Genomic DNA, 17,862 nt, shown 5'->3' with positions numbered 1-17,862 from the left:
ATGAGGCTGAAAAAAAAGATTTGTGCCACAATGTGTGATGTTGTAATTTCTTTTTCTGTATCTGTTCCGGTACAACTATCAACATTTTCTGAATGATACCCAGAAACGACTCAGTTACTACAGCTGGTTTCCGTATGTTATGTGTAGGATGCAGAGGCCTGACTCCTGCAGATTAGGTATTTACACAGTAACCTCTTTTCTTTGGAGTGCAGAGGCATGTGTGGCTGTCAGCTAGATTTGCTGGGAGGCAGTCAATGAGTCTGCCTTGCTCATGCCGGTTCCTCCAGGCTCCGGTCTAAAATTAGGTCTCCTGCCTAAAGGACATTGCATGATGGAGGTCTGGTGCATATTGGTAGAAAATACCCAGTCCTGTATGTGTTTTATGCCAGAACTAAAAAGACCAGCACAGCCTATTTCAGTGAAAAGATATCCGATTGCTCTTGAAAGCTCCCGAGGACAAAAATGTGGTATTGACAAAGTACTTTGTAATAACTGCTAAAACATCAATTCCTTTTCAAATGCATTTATAACATCCCTTCTCTCTAAACCCTCTCATCCTGTCCAAAGCACTCCCCTCCAGGCAGAATGAGGTCTTTGTGAAAGTGTAACAACACAGACAGTCCCTTCCTGTCCTCTGTGTGGGGGAGACACTACAGCAGGACATCAAGATAAGACTGCTGTTAAAAGATAACAAGATGGATAATCCTTTTTCTTTCCCCCCCTTTTTTTTGTCTTTCTGAACAGGCAGTGAAACAGGCCTGATGTTTCAAGGCTGGAGTCTCTTCTTCACTTGGAGGTTCTTGAAGGCAGGTGTAGTAAATGCACCTGAGTGTTGAGCCCTGTAGGAAGCTGCAGGCGAAGACTGTCAGTTGTTGTTACAGCTTAACTGAGACTGCTGGGTTTATTCAAGCCTCCAGCTCGCACTCCCAGCCTCGACATGAGGGGAAAGCTCAAAACAACCACTCTGGTCTACATACTGCGTTAAATGACAAGATGCGATAGGGAATGTTAAAAATAACTCGGCTGCACTAGTTTAGCTATCTTGCACAAAACGGCACTTGGACAATTTCATTTATGACATAGCATGACGGTATTTACTCATCCATGTTGTGTTCTTTAACTGTGCGTGAGATGAGGCTTGTCAGATTCATACAGAAGAGCGGAGAGTCTGGACACTAGAAATAAATGCAGTAAGACCATTAAAGATGCAGCGCTCAGATTCAAAGGGGATTTGAGATTCTTGGAGTTGTGTTGCGAGCCTTGACCCTGATAGTCTTCGTGGGCTAATTAGATCCATCTCTACAAGCCAACCATCTGTAAAAAACAACAACCCTTGGACTGCAAACTGGACACAATCTCCTCCGGGAAACATTACACAGGGTACATCGACATTTACGTTATACCCGAATTAAATCCAACTTAATAGACACCAGAGCATGAAATTGCTTCAGAATCATAGAGTAGCAGCTGTGCTATTTTGATACACAGCGTAGTACAGTCGATACTAGGGATGCAATAAGGAGCCCAACCACCCACGTTAAAAGCAATTGCACATGCAACATCTTTCCTCATCTATTTATAATGGAGACAGCAACAAGAAACAAATTAAAATTAATTTTTCTACAAAGGTTGTACTGCAAAGTTTGTAAGATGCCATCACATTGTCTTAAGTGACAGTTTAATAAGCGAGAAAGTAAATAATTATAGTTCTTCTCCTTAACATTTCACTACTGGTTGATTTGGTGACACCCGTGGTTACTGTAATAACAGCAAGTGTTGTTTAATACTACAGCCCTACTATAGTGTTAGAGATTCAACAGTAAACACTCATCTGAATCCAGCGAGACAATAACGGACTTTGCCCCTATCAACTGAAACCATTATATTGACATTATACACCCTGCTCATTTTTCGGTTTGTTCAACAACAACAAAAATGTGGTGGTCCTGATCTGCTCACCAAGCCTTGTCGCACTTGTCAATGTTGGGAACTGACATCCACATTTATCAGTTGGTTCTACAGAATCTGATTTACTAACCATGAGAAAGAAAAGAAAGCTTCTATTTCTCCTTTAGGTTGTACGTTTAACTATAAAACTGGTTCGATATTGGCTAAAATGTACAAGATGATCACAACACATGGCAAGGCAACAAATTCTCACTGGTATAAGTCAAATGAACAGAGTTTGAGCCCTTAGGGAGCATTAAGGAATGTAAATACATTAAATAGTTATTTCAGAAAAAATGTCAACCAAAAATAGCATCGATTTCATGTAAATCTTAAGAATTATAACTTTGAGGTCTTTAATATAAAAGCATAAATGTTCAGTCACCATATTCTCTGGAAAGGTGATGTAAATGCTATCTTACAGGACAAACAAGAAAATCTTGTGTTGTCAGAAGAAACATTTAGTCAGTTGAGGTAAAAATATTCCTTTAATTACTGCCTTAGAGGAGGAACGCCTATGATTATTACTATACAACTAATTCAGACCATTATCCTATTAATAGTTTTTTTTTATTTCACATGTGGCAAAACCTAAAAACAAATGGCACTCACAAATAGCCTTACACCTTAGAAAGATTCAGCAAGGTCGTCTGGCTGTGGAGTGTTTAGTGGATGTAGTAAAGTGCTTCTGCCTGAAACCTGCCATAAGGGCCAACTCCCTGATGGCTCTAATGACATCTAAAAAGGTCTGACCCCCGAGTAGTCTGCAGAGGCAGCCAAATACTGCTTATAGGGCATCCTTGTTCAAGCTGACAAGTTCATAATTTCAGTGAAAGTGACTGTGGCACGGACCAATGACGACTGTTCACCTTACGTGGCCTGGCATATACATGAAAATATAAACAGCAGATGTTGCTACAGGTTGAAATAGTTGAATCCTGATAGAGAAAACTGGTGAAGGGGACCTGGCAGAAAAAGTGCTGTGGTGATGTTTATGGTTTGTATTGACAGCAGTTCAAGATTTATTTACAGCTTGATAAACCAATTCCAAAGGTTCTTATGCATAGAAATAGAAAAAGAGTAGAATGGACATTAAACTGTTCGCTGTGGTCATTTGCCTGATACACAACATTGGAGCACTGGAGACAGCTGGCTAGTTAGCTAGATAGCTTGCTAATTCCACCTTGCTTGAATGCTAAGCTGTGATTGACTTGTGAAGGCTCGGGGGTCTATGGGCGGGGCCTTGATACCGCAGCTCTACCAGCTGATTAATACTGTGCAGACTCTGAATCTGGGATGTTTTGACAGTTTTGGTAGGAAGTAGAGCTGCGTCGTCCAAGTAGATATAAAGTTTGTTGCAGTCTATGTTACAGATGCTGTGACACTACTACTCCACTGCCTGTTTAGTTGTAAAAGCAGAACCTCACCTTTGTGAGTCCCTGACTTTCCGCAAGTTTACAGAAGTTTATTTGAACGTTAGCCTGCTAAAACGATGGTCAGCACGCTGTCTCTTCTCAATGCAGTATGCACGCACATTCAAAATACAGGCAGGCACTCATAAGCCATAAACCAAAAATTGATTAAACAGCTTGCATGCTGTCGGGCTCCAATGTTAAGTTATTTACTTTAACATTGGGGCCCTGCAGTGTGTTTATTCAACTGTTTTAATGTCCATTCTACTAATTCTATTCCCATGGTCTTAAATTAATGTGTTCTCTTAAATCCAGGTCAAGGGTATCCAGCTAATTTTTCCCACACTCATCTTATAGCAGAAGGGATTATCAGGGACTTTTCATGTCCAAATAAAAATCACATATCTTTTTGACGAGGTCTTTTGAGCTCTTGGGATGTTACAGTAATACCCAGCACGTTAATGGCTGATTTATAAAGAGTAAGAGGTAAGTTGATAAAATGCACAGTGACATTGGAGGCAGTCACAGGCTCTTTTTATTTGCCCACAGATCATTAATCTAGAGCCAGAGTTGCATTATAGCTCTAGCTGTCACTGATAAATCTTCCATTTACTCTGATGAGATAGATGTCCTGTCACAGTGGGATTATATGTAGAGGTGATGTTTACCTAAGAGTGGAAAGAGTTGGGTGCCGTGGGTGCCAGTGTGACTGGAGATTGGGTGGGGGTTTACCCTTTTCCTTCCAATTATCAACCACTCAGAGACAGACAGCCAGCCAGCCAGCCAAGCAGCTCTGTGTGTGTCCATGAATTATACATGGGCTCCATTAAGACACTTAACAGCTGGTTCCTCAGGAACTTACCAGCAACAACTGCAGCCTGCTTGCCCCTGTGTGCCTGCTTATTAAAACAGCAGCACTTGTGATTAAGGTTGTGCAGTAATGTGCGTTCTGACCACCATAAACCAGCCAGTCGCAGAGCTATTTTCAGTTCAATCCCATCTCTCTGGAGGGAGACTGGGCCAGCTGCCGATTTCCTCGCATGGCGGCGAGATGCACTATAGTAATTAAATGTCTGTTGTGGTTTGCTGACCTTGCTGTGGGTCAGCCGCTGAGCCTTTTCTATAACCAACTGTAGCAGATGTCCCTGCCATCATACCTATAGATCCAGCAACGACCCAGGAGTGATAACTTGAGGAAAAGACTATTTTATTGAATGTAAATGGAAGAAAGGGGAGGTGGCAGACAGCCACAATCGTTTTTTATACACCTGGTTGTAAAGCTGTACTTAGTAAATGGAAGTCATCTGAAAGCAGTGAAGACCTGTATAAACTACAATATAGATTTGCACTTAAATTCAGTTCTCCTAAATTGCCTCAACATAAAATAGCACGCTGTCTGAGTTTTTGGTTTGGAAATTAGATCACAGCATTACCCTTTATAGGACTCAAAGGCCATTAAATTATGAGACTTCAAAGAAATGTTTTCATCCAAATGTTCATTCTTACCATTTTTACATTTCAAGTTATCCCAAGATCAGAAGGGTATGTTGCTTTTTTTAATTCTCTTTACAGCGCTGACCCATGGGGAAAGCTTTCATCTAATCTAATCTCATGTAATGCTCTTTCATGAAACCAAGTGTTTCATTGCATTCATATTTCCAAAGCAGATTAGTGCCATTTTGCAAAAATCCTACAGCTTGAACATACAGTAGCTTTCCTTTCTTTACATCTTCCAACACATGCCAACATATCCATAGCCTGTATAAATGCTTGATGCCGCATAAACAATCCACAGATGTGGTAAAAGATGTACATTTGTCCAGAATAAACGTTAAAACCTACATTTAATATTTGACCCCCTTACAGATTCCAAATTCTAAGGATTTGCATTCCAGTTTTTGGCTTCAGTTTAGCATTGACTTGATTATGAGGCAACAAATGTTACAAGAAATGGGATTTTCTGGGTCTAATTCTGTGTCGTTTTGTATCAATACTCCTTTAACGCTCCTAACAAGATTCGGCCGGCATCTACACAACCGCTTTAAAATAATTCTAAAATCTATAATACAAGCAATCATACCCCTGTAAAACTGTTCAGACTAGGATTTTGTACATGGCAACTGGCATTTTTCATAACAAATCCCTTATTTTCTATGGGCAGGAGTTATTAGCATAACTATATAATTTGACATGATGATTAAGCATCAGACCAAGACAGAAAAAGACTGACTTGAATATCAACACCACAGGGAGCAAAATCGAGTGGGACTGAATCAAGAAAGGAGCTTTCCGCAGACAACACTTATTTGCCTTTTTCACCATACCCACAGTTGACAATGTGTAATGTTTTTCAATGAGATAGAGGTGCTAAAAATGGATCCTTCAACAGCTGCTTTACCCCTTCCTCCTCCTCCTCCTCCTCCTCCTCCTCCCAAAATCCCCCCCACCTTCTGCTTATGTCCCTTATTTTCTGAGGCATAATATTTTTCAAGATTAGACACACAATTAACTCTAATGTTCTCAGCGACGAGGGAGGGGGCTTACTGCTGGAAGACAAAATATAATCATCTTCCCACAACTCAGTTGTGTGTGAGACAATGTCTGGACACTGCCTGATAATAATGTGACATGCACAATACAATATACAATGCTTATCTCTAAAATGGTGCATCCATTGGAAGTCAGCAGTGGCAACAAAAGATTTGTTGTCAGAATGAATTGTCAGGTCTGTTGTACAGGATAAAGTGAGTTTTTTTTCCCCACTGTGTAGCCTACAACTAAGCCCAGTTCTTTAACATTGCACAAAACATAACCTAACGTGGTTTCAAGCATGTGTAGAGCTGAGCTGACACCTACCTAGCAGGTAAGCAGGAGCAGACTACACACTAGCACCTGCAGATGCAGCACCCTGGAGACCTGCCTGCCACACTGTGTATCCTCACACTGAGATGGCCTCAGATGCCGTGAGAATATTATGCAAAAACAAACCAGAATACATAGTCATAAGGGAAAGGACTAGAAGTAGAGTAGAGCATTACAGACCTGGATACTTGCTGTTTAAACTTAAGTGTTTGGTGTGACTTGCCAAGTGTTGGAGATATCTGCTGTTGATGTCTGCCTTTTCTTGAATATAATGGACCCAGATGGCATTCAGAAACTATTCATTTTCTACTTAACTGCCAACCTGCCAACTGTATCACAGCGGAGAAGGAATAGTTCCAGGAAATGTTACACGTCAGCCGGAGGACACTATTCATTTTCTGCTAATGTTGAGCCCATTGTCGGTGATGGATGCACACTTCCTTTTGTGTGATGACATTGTTGTCGGCTATAGTTTAGTAGGAAGAAAATAGTTCCTCCATGAAATGGCTCACAACAAGGTCTGTAGATTACCCGAAGTAACCAGGTCAAGTTTTGAGGAACACAAGTTAAATGTCATGTGGGTCCATTATATTTGAGATAAGGCAGTCATCTCTATGGTTGATATCTCCAAAAAAAACTATCCCTTTAAACCAGCGGTTCCCAAACTTTTTCAGCCGTGCACCCCCTTCTATGTCCCAACTGGGTTGACGCACCGCCAATCCCCCACACCTTCAAAAAAAACAAAATGCAATAAGAGTTTTTATAGCCATATTAAAGGTGGAGGATGATGACAGGCTCAGGATCAGAGGCAGAAAGCAGATCAGTTGGGAAAATGTAAAATATTTGAGCTGCGTTGAACAAAAATTGCAGCAAATTTAAATGAGCGTGGGGTGAACACAACCCAGTCATCATAAAACAGGTTGGAAAAATGATACAAGAACAAGAAGCTAACTTCTTCTACGCTTCATTATAAGATCAAAAACAACCAAAAATAGATGCAAAAATGACCAAAGATGACACAAAATTATCAAAATAGACACAAATTGACCAAAAATACATGTTAAAATTACCAAATAACCAAAAAATAGATGCAAAAATGAAATGTAATTGTGTCATTATCAGACCCCCATTATATTTTTTTATCTCGCGCACCCCCTAGCAGCAGCTCACGCACCCCCAGGGGTGCACGCACCACACTTTGGGAATCCCTGCTTTAAACAGTTAAGTCACTCCATTCAAGAAGAAAAACACATAGTGTGCTATAATGTCTACAGTCTGAGACACTAAATTCAGTAAGAGACATCAACCATTTGGAAACAGTGACAATATCCAAGAAAAACTGTATTTTATCATACTTCTAAGCCATGTTTACAAACTATTTGTGCCTTAAGTATAGCATCCACATCATTTTTTAAAGTTTTATGAAACATAAAGTTATACTTTATAACTTTTTCCAAATTATTTTACACCACTCTGTGTCAAAAAATCCTTTAAATCTTCTTCTCCGGCTGGTGTGCTTCTATGTTTATCTACCGAAGAATGTATTCTAGCGATGTTCATTTGAGATATGAGGTACATGAACACCCTTATTATCATCACAGTGAACAGCTTATTTGTCACAGAGCCCATTATTCCTCATTAGGAGCAGAGGGCGTTGTGGGCGCTGCAGCGTTGGGCATCAAGTGGCTACGTGATGAATGTGCTTTGGGCGTGTTTATCGCCCTTACAGTGTGCCACAGCGATGATGACCGATGGACTCGAGAGAGCGGGGAAAAACAGCGCTGCACTGACCTTGTTTCAACTGATAGGTTACATGGATAGCAGAAGAAATGTCTCGCTCAGTACAATCTCTGTCCAACATGTACTTTGAAAATTTGCAAAACATTTACTCTTCGAAAATGGAATCAGTAGGTCCTGTGATTACTGGCACAGGAAAAAGCTGGATTCTCATTCAAGCCAATGACTGCTGATTAATCAACATTAACAGGAGCTGGAACCATCTCCATCTGACCTTTACACGTTTCTGTCTGACTTGTTTTTCAAATGAGAACATTGTAAAATGGTCTTAAACCAGCACTTGATGAATACATACATGATGCATTGCTAAAACACTGAAGCTGAATCTACATTGTGTACCACGCAAACAATTCAGCAGTCTCACATAATGACATAATGGTCTATGTGGAAGTCATGTAGCTTTAACAAACAGCATTATTCTTGTATTGAGGAAGTTAATAGTATTATTTTAGGTATGATGCAGAACAATGTAAGAGCATTGTAATATAAAATTGTTTTGTTGCTCAGATGAAATACTGGTTTGTGTTCAAACATGTTTCACTTCTAACATTACTGTTACAAAAGAGTGCTGTTAGGGCTTTTGGGATGAGGATCAACTGATGTGTTTGGCAAAATGTAACGCTGTGTCATGTACTATTGGCTAGGGTTGTTAGAGTAAAACTTCTGATATCAGACAAAAGAGCAAGACAGAGCTGCTAATGCTACATTTAATCTAATAGCGCTAATTATGACCAGGGCTTTTTATAAGCATAACACTAAGACTACGTTCAGACTGCAGCCTGAAGTGACCCAAATCCGATTTTATCGCCCCTATGCGACCTGCATCTGATCTTTTAATGACAGTCTGAACGACACAGATCCGATTTTTTCAAATGCGATCCAGGCCACTTGGATATGTGGTCCTAAAACCGATACATATCTGATCTTTTGACATGCAACTCAAACACTTGGCACGCTCGCAGCGTGTGACGTCGTCGTGTCCTCCAATGCGCATGCGGGACACTTTTGGTACGTTTAAAGTTCACACTGGAGATCACATACAAGTTGCATTTAATTGGAAATGTGAACGACCTTGCAAAAAAATCGGATTCCACAAAAAAATCAGAATTGAGCATTAAGCCCTGCTGTCTGAACGTAGCCTAAGTGCTGTGGTTAGTTAACGTTCTGCTCCTTGGTCTTGGTTCCGCTACGTAACTACTGTCGAGATTAGCGTTACGCTAGTGAACTGGGCAAGCTAACGTGCCCGATCCTAACCACTGGAGGTCAATGACCTAACCTCAACCAATCAGGCTGATGCACAGGGCGTCTTGCCAATAAATGCAGTGGGATTCATAACCAGGCCATCCTAATGCTTGCAGCCTGCATCAGAGCAGACAAACACATTGTTGAATCCAATCCTTACACATCTTGCTGTTCTTCAAACCCCTTTAAGTGTTTCTCATACTACAGCCCCATGCTCACTGCTCTGATATGTTAATAAATCCAAAGCTTGACAGGACTGTCAGGCCTAGTTACGGTTGCTAAGTAATGATGGTACATTTGCTATTTAGGGGAATACTGTAATACAGTTTAGCAGATGGTCAATTCATCAGTAAAAAATTGCTCTCTCACCACATATTGACGCTTGCTTACTTAGCGTCAAGTCCCTAACCTTGCAACCACAATGATTTTTCCAAGTATGAGAAATAGTTTTCCAATACATGCTGCTGTTACAACTAGGCCTGGCAACACAATATAATGATATGCTCTCATTTTCAAAGTCATGTTGCAAATTGGGATTAAAGCACAAAGTCATTATCATTAGTTATCAAGAAAAATTAAAGTGCTGGTCTCAGTTCCTCAAATGGCAGAATCTGATGCTTTTCCTTGCTCTCACATGACTGTAAATTGAATAACTTTGGGTTTTAGACTGTTGATTGGACAGAAAAAGCAAACTGACCAATAAATCATGGTCCCCTGGGTCCAACACACACACACACACACACACACACACACACACACTAATGCATGACCTTTATGAAGTAAGGCAAAACTGATCACAAGCTACACTTAGTAAATTAATTATGTACATGTCTCTGGGGACCCCTGTGCTGTCAGTAAACCAATACTGTGTCCAAAGTGTTGTAGAAGTTAGAAGACATACAAACTTGAAATATCTGTCAATGTAACATTGCCTTTATGACCCAAGAGTTCAGGTATAATACTGCCAATAAATCTCCCCACTAGCATGCATTGGCAGCAGCTCAGAAGGCAGCTTCAGTCGCTACCTGTGAAAAAAGAACGAGCTCTGAATACAGAGTGGCTACACAGCCATTAACAAGACTCAGAAACAAGCACCACTATTAATCATTTTCACTCATTCTCTAGCAGGCAGCAATTTGTTCATTCAGTAATTCAGATATGAAATGCGGGGGGAAAGTGGGAAGAGGTAGGGTAATGTGGCGAGGCAGAGGCGGGATCAGCGTTTCACACTGCCAAATAGGTGAACAGGAGTTGGCACAGGGCTTGTGCGGCACTGGCATGCTAAAATATTAACGTCCAGGGCTGTGAATATTCATGTGCGGTCGTCCCCGTCGTCAGATCGTGGAGGACAAAGCAATGTCCCTGGAGTGTAATCTGATTCTACATGTTCCTGCTTTATTTCCAAGGACAGGGGGCTCCAGGCAGAGCGGGTGGCTGAAGCTGTGGCTGCAACATGTTTCAGCCAACAGGAGGCAAGGAGTGGCGTTAGACTGCTTGGTCATGACAAGTGAATGTCACCTCGAGCCATAACTGTCTGCGTGGGGCCAATAACAATAACTCAGTCGGTGGTAGGGCTGACCGATACGGACAAAAAGTCATATCCCGATATATTTACGCTGAATATCGATATACGATATGTATCCCAATATTTTTTATCGCGAAGTGAGAGCAAATGTTCAGTCAAAGCCAAATATGACATGTCATATGTAGTTTTATTGGTACCGTTTATTTAAGTGAACAAAAGTGCACATTTAAACAAAAACATATCTGAAATAAAAATAGCTGATGAAATATTTTTCTGAAATAAATATTTTATCTGAGAAAAGAATAAGAAACATGAGAAAATAACTAAATATGACAAACCCTAGTAAGGGCAGCATTCATATATAAAGCAGCTTGCCTGGCGCAAGGATCACATCGCAAATTTGAACTATATGGATATAGTCTAATTCCATATTACATTTAAAAATATATCGATATATTTTTTATATATCTGTGATTTAGGGATAAACACCTTCCAGGACACCCTGAGAAGACTCATATATATGTTTATATGTAGACTGCAGGACTCCCAGAATAATCTTATTATACAGTTGACCAATCCAAGGTGTAGTACTGGTAGACACCAATACTATATGTGGAAACTCTGGTATTTGTGTCTTTTACAGGAAGTGTATAAGCACTGTTTTTATATGCCACTTTTTACTGCCATTATTTATTAGATGCCTTTTTATTCAATTTGCATATGCATTTTTTTTTTATATTAGGTGATATAATGCCTTTTACACTGTATGTTTGTTTTGTGTACTGTATGTGATTGTATGTCTATGTCTATTTGGACGTTGGAGTCTGCAGTAAAGTTTGATTGATTGATTAATGATATCGATATTGCCCAGCCCTAATCTGTGGTGTACATGCCTCCACCATTCCTTCTAGTTGGAAGTATTTTTTTTAATAAGCCCAAACACCTTATCAATACCCTCACTGGTGTAAGAGTGAGAGCAGTTGTTCGTCTGACAAGACTTACTAAACAAGCTGCCATTGTATCAAGAGATTCAATAAAAATTCAACACCTTTTTTTTGCAGAAATAACAAGGAGTTATCTGCTGTAAAAGAGAACCTAATACATACACGCAAGCGAGGGGGAGGGTAGTTTTGTAGAACAACCAGAGCACACATATGCACAAGTACACTCCCTTGAGTGTGCGTGTCTGTTTTCAAAAAGGTAACTAGGCAACCAGTTCCTGGCCAGGGCCTTTGGTTGCAGTCTTATCAGGTAACTACGTAGTGCGCCTGCTCAAAGGTTCAGTAGGTTTCTGTTTATCTGAGGTCAGTGGTTTCACTCTTGACCCAGAACAGCCAGGAGTGGACGGGGCACCAGGACAAGTTATAAGTGGAAAATACTGTTCAGGTCCTATGCATGGACTCAAACATACAGTATATAAAGTACAGAGAAAATCAACAGGTTGAGTTAATTAATGAGGGAAGAAGTGGACAAACATGCAAGACAGGGCTAACCACACTGTTTAATGATTGACAAACAGATAATGTTTCCTGGAGACGCTCTTTGAAACAGATTAGCTGAGACCGTGGTGGTGAATGTTTTTCATTCAGATAAACTCTGAAAATAATACTCCTGTCATATGTCAGCCTTTGAATTGAGCAGTGTTTAGTGGTGGCTGACAAGGGCAAACGTGCTACAACTGGGGCTACAACAAACAATTTCCTGACTATGAATTAATCTGAAAATGATTACTGTTGTCTATAAAATGTAAGAAAATAGTGACATCCCAGTCATTTTTGCATGAATAAAACTTACAACAATTAATAGATTATCAAAAGAATCTGAGCTACACTAATAAGTTCATCAATGACCAAAAACATTTCCATTAGGAAAAACATGCTGCAGCTTCAGAAATGATACCAATTCAAAAACACATATAAAGTCCAAAACAAATACAACAACAGCACAGAAATGAAAAAGAATGTTTTCGTTTGTTTCGTTTATGTGTTTTTGACTTTGCGTCATTTCACATCACCAGCGTATTTGCTGGTAATGTATTTGTTATGGCTCTCTGCAGCAAGTTTCCTTTGTTATATTTTTTGCTATGCACTTTTGAAGTGGGAACATTACTGAAGCTGAAGCTTTCAGGAATGTTTTGGACCACTGTAGCGTGTTTGCCCTTGCCCTTGTTTGCACTACATCAGTATCTGATGGGATTGTTAAGAGTAACAGCCGACCCAAAAGCTGTAGCTCTCTGATAACAATTTCATATTAAAAGACAGCACCTCAAAGAATTCAAAAAGCGGAGGCCATCAAAGATGCATTTAAATACGACTCTTTATACAAACATTCCCAGAAAGTCTTCTCCTTTGCCCGTCCTTGTATCAAATTGTTCAGCAAACTTGACTTATAATGTGACAGTTGGATGAATACAAACGGCACTTTTACAGATTCTAAATCCTCTACATGGACCGCAATTTCAAGGATTTCTGATCTCCCTCTTGCAACTGTATTGCTCTTGTCGACACTATATTCTATGCAGTGCCTCGTGCACAAACAGAGCAAAGAAAATGGAGCAGAAAGACCCAATTTGTTGTTTTGCCATCTAAGATCGGTTAGCATATTACTGTGTATTACTAAGCCATGTTAAAAGAATTCTACGAGTCTGGCAGATACTGTTCTTGTCTGCTGAAGTGGAACAGCGCCCAAATGACGAGGCCCTGATGCCATTAAGATGGTAATGAGGCCAAACAAGTGTACAAAACAATGTGAATCAGGAGACAAAAGAAGGCTAAACTACACACTGTACACACACACCTTATATTCCACTCAATGCCCCAGTTTTTACAGAGAGAGATGTGCTGGATGATCCTAAACAAAGCGCTTCTTCATTACATACTGTTTCTCACTAATCAGCAGACAGGAATGCCTCTGCTCTAACCATGGCTCTGTGGCTTCCCATCAAAATCAACAAATATTTCAATAACTGCCATGGGATGCCGCTGATTGAATGCAATGCTGTAGCAAAAGTTTCTCATTATTGTTTGTGTGAGTGGGAGGAGTGATCAGTGAGTTTCAGTCTAAATTCCAGGGAAGCCACACCCATACACATACCAATTAAGTCACACATTTGCTACAGCAGCAGTAAAGTAGACTAACTCACATACATTTGAGATGGGTAACAAGTAGCAATATTATCATATGTAGGATATTTTATAATTTTCTACATGTATTGCCTCAATTACACACTCTAAGAACAAACTGCCAGATTTTAAACATTTTGATAATAAGTAGAATATTTTTCCTGCACTATTCTTATCCACATCCATAAATAAAAAGCTGTCAACTGCATTATTACTTACTGATGGTTTGAATTGGAGGTAGACCGATATATCGGCCGGCCAATATATCGGGACGACATTTGCAATTTTTACTTGTGCATGAGTTTGCCAATTAAGTAGCCAACATTTGCCATTCACTGGTGAGTTGAGTGCTGGTACCGGAAAAAAGAAAAACACATCAAAAATGTGGATCATCTGAGGCGCCACCACCTCCAGGCCGATAACAACATACACATTGCTTGCTATCCAACTGTTGATATGTTTTGTTTGTTTTGTTAATAAATGTTTATCTTTTTGTTTAAATTGAGACTTGTGGAACATTTGTTATCATTGTGTCATTTTTATCATGTAAATGGAGGGAGAAAAGGCAATATCGGCTTCAAGAATCTGCAAAAAAAAAAAAAATCGGCAGCACATATCGGGGATCGGTTAAGACTGATGTCAAAATAATCGGTATCGGCATCCTCCTTAAAAACCTGTATCGGTCGGCCACTAGTTTGAATATTAAAAAAAATACTAAAAGTAAACTAGTGGTACCCAAAATGAAGTCAACAGATACTATTGACTCTATTGACTCTATTGATACTATTGACTTGTCCTTTAAAGAAGTTACTCAAATGAAGAATAGAGTTTAAAATAGACCTTTAAATTGACTATATGTTTGCACAAGCAGGGAAGGTTTAAAAATAACTGATCAAAGGTTTCACCAGCCCTCCTGTTATCAGCCCACCTACAGTATCAACAAACAACAAAAGCCCTAACAGATGAGGGTCACGGGGACTAAACTTTCATCAAACAAGGGTCTTGACATTGGAAGGTTTGAATAAGTAAATGACACCAGCATAAACAAAGCTGTCAACAGGAGCAAACATGTGGTTAAGTTACATGTGATAGCCTGGGATTTGGGGCTGGGAGGGGTGGTGGTGGTGGTGGTGGTGGTGGTGGGTGAGTGGTGGGGGTCAGCAGTGCTGGCAGATGGCAGACAAAAAAAAAGGCCGCACTTTGAAGTCCTGTAGCCACAGGTTTAAAAGCGGATCAAGCCATTGTGTTGACCACCAGACGATACAGCAAAACACACGGAAATACAGTGAGTTTTGGTATCAGGGGAAAAACCCTTTAAAAAACAGCATCTAATCATTGTGGGAACCTAAAAACACATTTGAATCACCATTCATTCAGTGCAACAAGCAACCTCAAGGCAGCCACATAATCTAGCATGGTTTACCCGGTAAAACCACAAACCAAACCACTGTCACTTTAATGAGATTTTTTAGATTAAAATATGTATAACAATGCATGCAATAATGTCAGTAAACTTTATGCATTTGGCTTTCTTTGACTTTCTGTCCGCGTCTAAAAGCCACATTAGTACATAGGTATTATTTCACAAATAATTTAAAATGCTTGTATTTAAACTATTTCATTTAAAGTCCAAATTCAAGCACTTTTCATTGACTTTCAAGGTCCATTATCAAGCTTTTCCAGGACCTTACAACGGTTGTAAGTTGCATGTTTTACATGCTAAAAAGGGTAATTTCACTCAACCATACCGACAGTGATGGTTTTACACTTTTAACAACCAAAAGTACAGTTTGCTATTCTCAATATTCATTTTAGTATTTTTTTCATTGAACATGTGATTATCTATAGTCAGATTTCAAGAGAAATACAGAAAGAATTTCAAGCATTTCAAGCACTTTAATCCAAAATCCAAGCACTTTTCAAACCTTGAAAATACAACATTAAAATTTAAGCATTTTCAATGATTTCAAGCATCCGTATATGAACCCTGGAAGTCGGTTTGTTCTGGTGTGCGAGCTCACTAAAAACTGACCCTGGGTCGGAGTTACTCGGAGCAGATTCTTTTAAAATCTTTAACCTCAGATTTGGTTTGGATAACCAATGAGCCACTTCAATGGCAACCGTGTTAACTTGAGGGAATTTAACGTAACCTAAAGTTTTCAGCGTTTTTAACTTGTCCAAACGGGCAAGTTTCGGTGTAAACGCCAGCGGTTCACGTCATTGTACCGCTGCATGGCTGACCAGAGGCTGTACCCGCCGCCCTTTTTGTTTTTTTTTAAACTAAAATATCCATTGGAGTGAAAGAAGCTCACCGAGTCACAAACTTACCTGTAAAGAGGCTCAACAGAACACAGCAGAACCGGCATATCCAAAGCTCCATCCCTGTCAGCTATTCCTCCACTTCTCCACTGAAACTTGGTGTGAGAACTTGTGCTGAGTTCGAGTGAAAAGCGGCAGTCCAGCTCGACATAAGCATCCAAACTCCTCTACTCCTCCTCCTCCTCCTCCTCCTCCTCGGTCTCTGCAGGTGCACAGCGGAGCGCGCCGCAGGCTGTCACGTGACACGCGGTCTTCCCAAAAGCAGATCCGGTGTCGCCATCTGCCGACAGGAACCGGAAGCGCTCCCGGTTTCCATTTATATACAGTCTGTTTCCATTACACTTTATAGTCCAAGGTTCATACACTTTTTCAGTGGTCAAATTCAAGCACTTTTCCAGGACTTTCAATGTCCATTTTCAAGCTTTTCCAGGACCTTACAACGTTTGAAAGTTGCATGTTGAATACTTACATGGTAAAAGGGGTAATTTCACTCAACCATACCAACAGCGATGGTTTTACGCTTTTAACAACCAAAAGTACAGTTTGCTAATCTCAATATTAATTTTTTTTTCATTGAACATGTGATTATCTATAGTCAAATTGCAAGAGAAATACATAAGAATTTCAAGCATTTTCAAGCACTTTATCCAAAATCCAAGCACTTTTCAAACCTTGAAAATACAACATTAAAATTGAAGCACTTTCAAGGATTTCAAGCACCCGTATATGAACCCTGCCAGTCGGCACAATGCCATTCTCAAAACGTCTTCTTCTGCTCCCACATCATCTCATCACATCTCAAAAATACAATAGGCTATTGTGAAAAAGTTCAATTTTTTTATCTTTTTTTTTTCAGAAAGTGAAACTCATGCATTATTCATTACACATAGAGTGAAATATTTCAAGCCTGTTTTTCTTGTAATTTTTATAATTATGGCTTACAGATAATGAAAACACAAAAGTTTCAGAAAATTAGAATATTACATAAGATCAATAGATCAATAAAGAAAAAGGATATTTTACTTCTGAAAAGTCTGTTCATTTCTATACATCAATCCTTGGTTGGGCTCCTTTTGCATGAATTACTGCATTAATACTTGGTGTCATGGAGGAGATCAGCCTACAGCACCATTTTGCTTTTATAGCAGCCTTCAGCTCATCTGGTGTCTCTCACCTTCCTCTTGACAACAGCCCATAGACTCCTATGGGGTTGAGGTCAGCCCAGTTTGCTGGCCAGTCCAGCCCAGTAACACCATGGTCATTGAAGCAGCTTTTGGTACCTTTACCAGAGTGGAAAGGTGCCAACAATAACAATATTTTAATTTTCTGAGACACTGAGTTTTGGGTTTTCATTATCTCTAAGCCAGAATCATCAAAATTACAAGAAAAACAGGCTTGAAATATACACGTAATGAATCTATATAATATGAGTTTCACTGTCTGAAATGATTGACAAAAAATATTGAACTTTTTCATGATATTCTAATTTTTTGAGATGTACCTGTATTTCACTTTTTTTTTTACTTGGTCTATACCAGTGGTAGGCAACCTGATGCCCTGATGCCTTTATTGTCATTGTATATAATACAACAAAATTATAAATAAAAAAATATCGCAAACAAGAATAAATAATCGA

The 17,862-nt window shown here is 39.6% G+C and overlaps 1 protein-coding gene across 1 annotated transcript in view; it reads right to left on the bottom strand.

Moving 5' to 3' along the window:
* Positions 1 to 16,391, bottom strand: part of cxadr (CXADR Ig-like cell adhesion molecule) — a 57,060-nt gene extending 40,669 nt beyond the window's left edge. Inside the window, exon 1 of the mRNA XM_059351737.1 lies at positions 16,236 to 16,391. Coding sequence (XP_059207720.1) covers positions 16,236 to 16,287 — 52 coding nt within the window. The 5' untranslated portion in view covers positions 16,288 to 16,391. The remainder of the gene's footprint in view (positions 1 to 16,235) is intronic.
* Between the last annotated feature and the right edge of the window lie 1,471 nt (positions 16,392 to 17,862).

Source organism: Centropristis striata, chromosome 15, assembly GCF_030273125.1.
Source record: "Centropristis striata isolate RG_2023a ecotype Rhode Island chromosome 15, C.striata_1.0, whole genome shotgun sequence".
Classification (NCBI taxonomy): domain Eukaryota; kingdom Metazoa; phylum Chordata; class Actinopteri; order Perciformes; family Serranidae; genus Centropristis; species Centropristis striata.
This window is presented reverse-complemented; position numbering and strand designations above follow the sequence as displayed.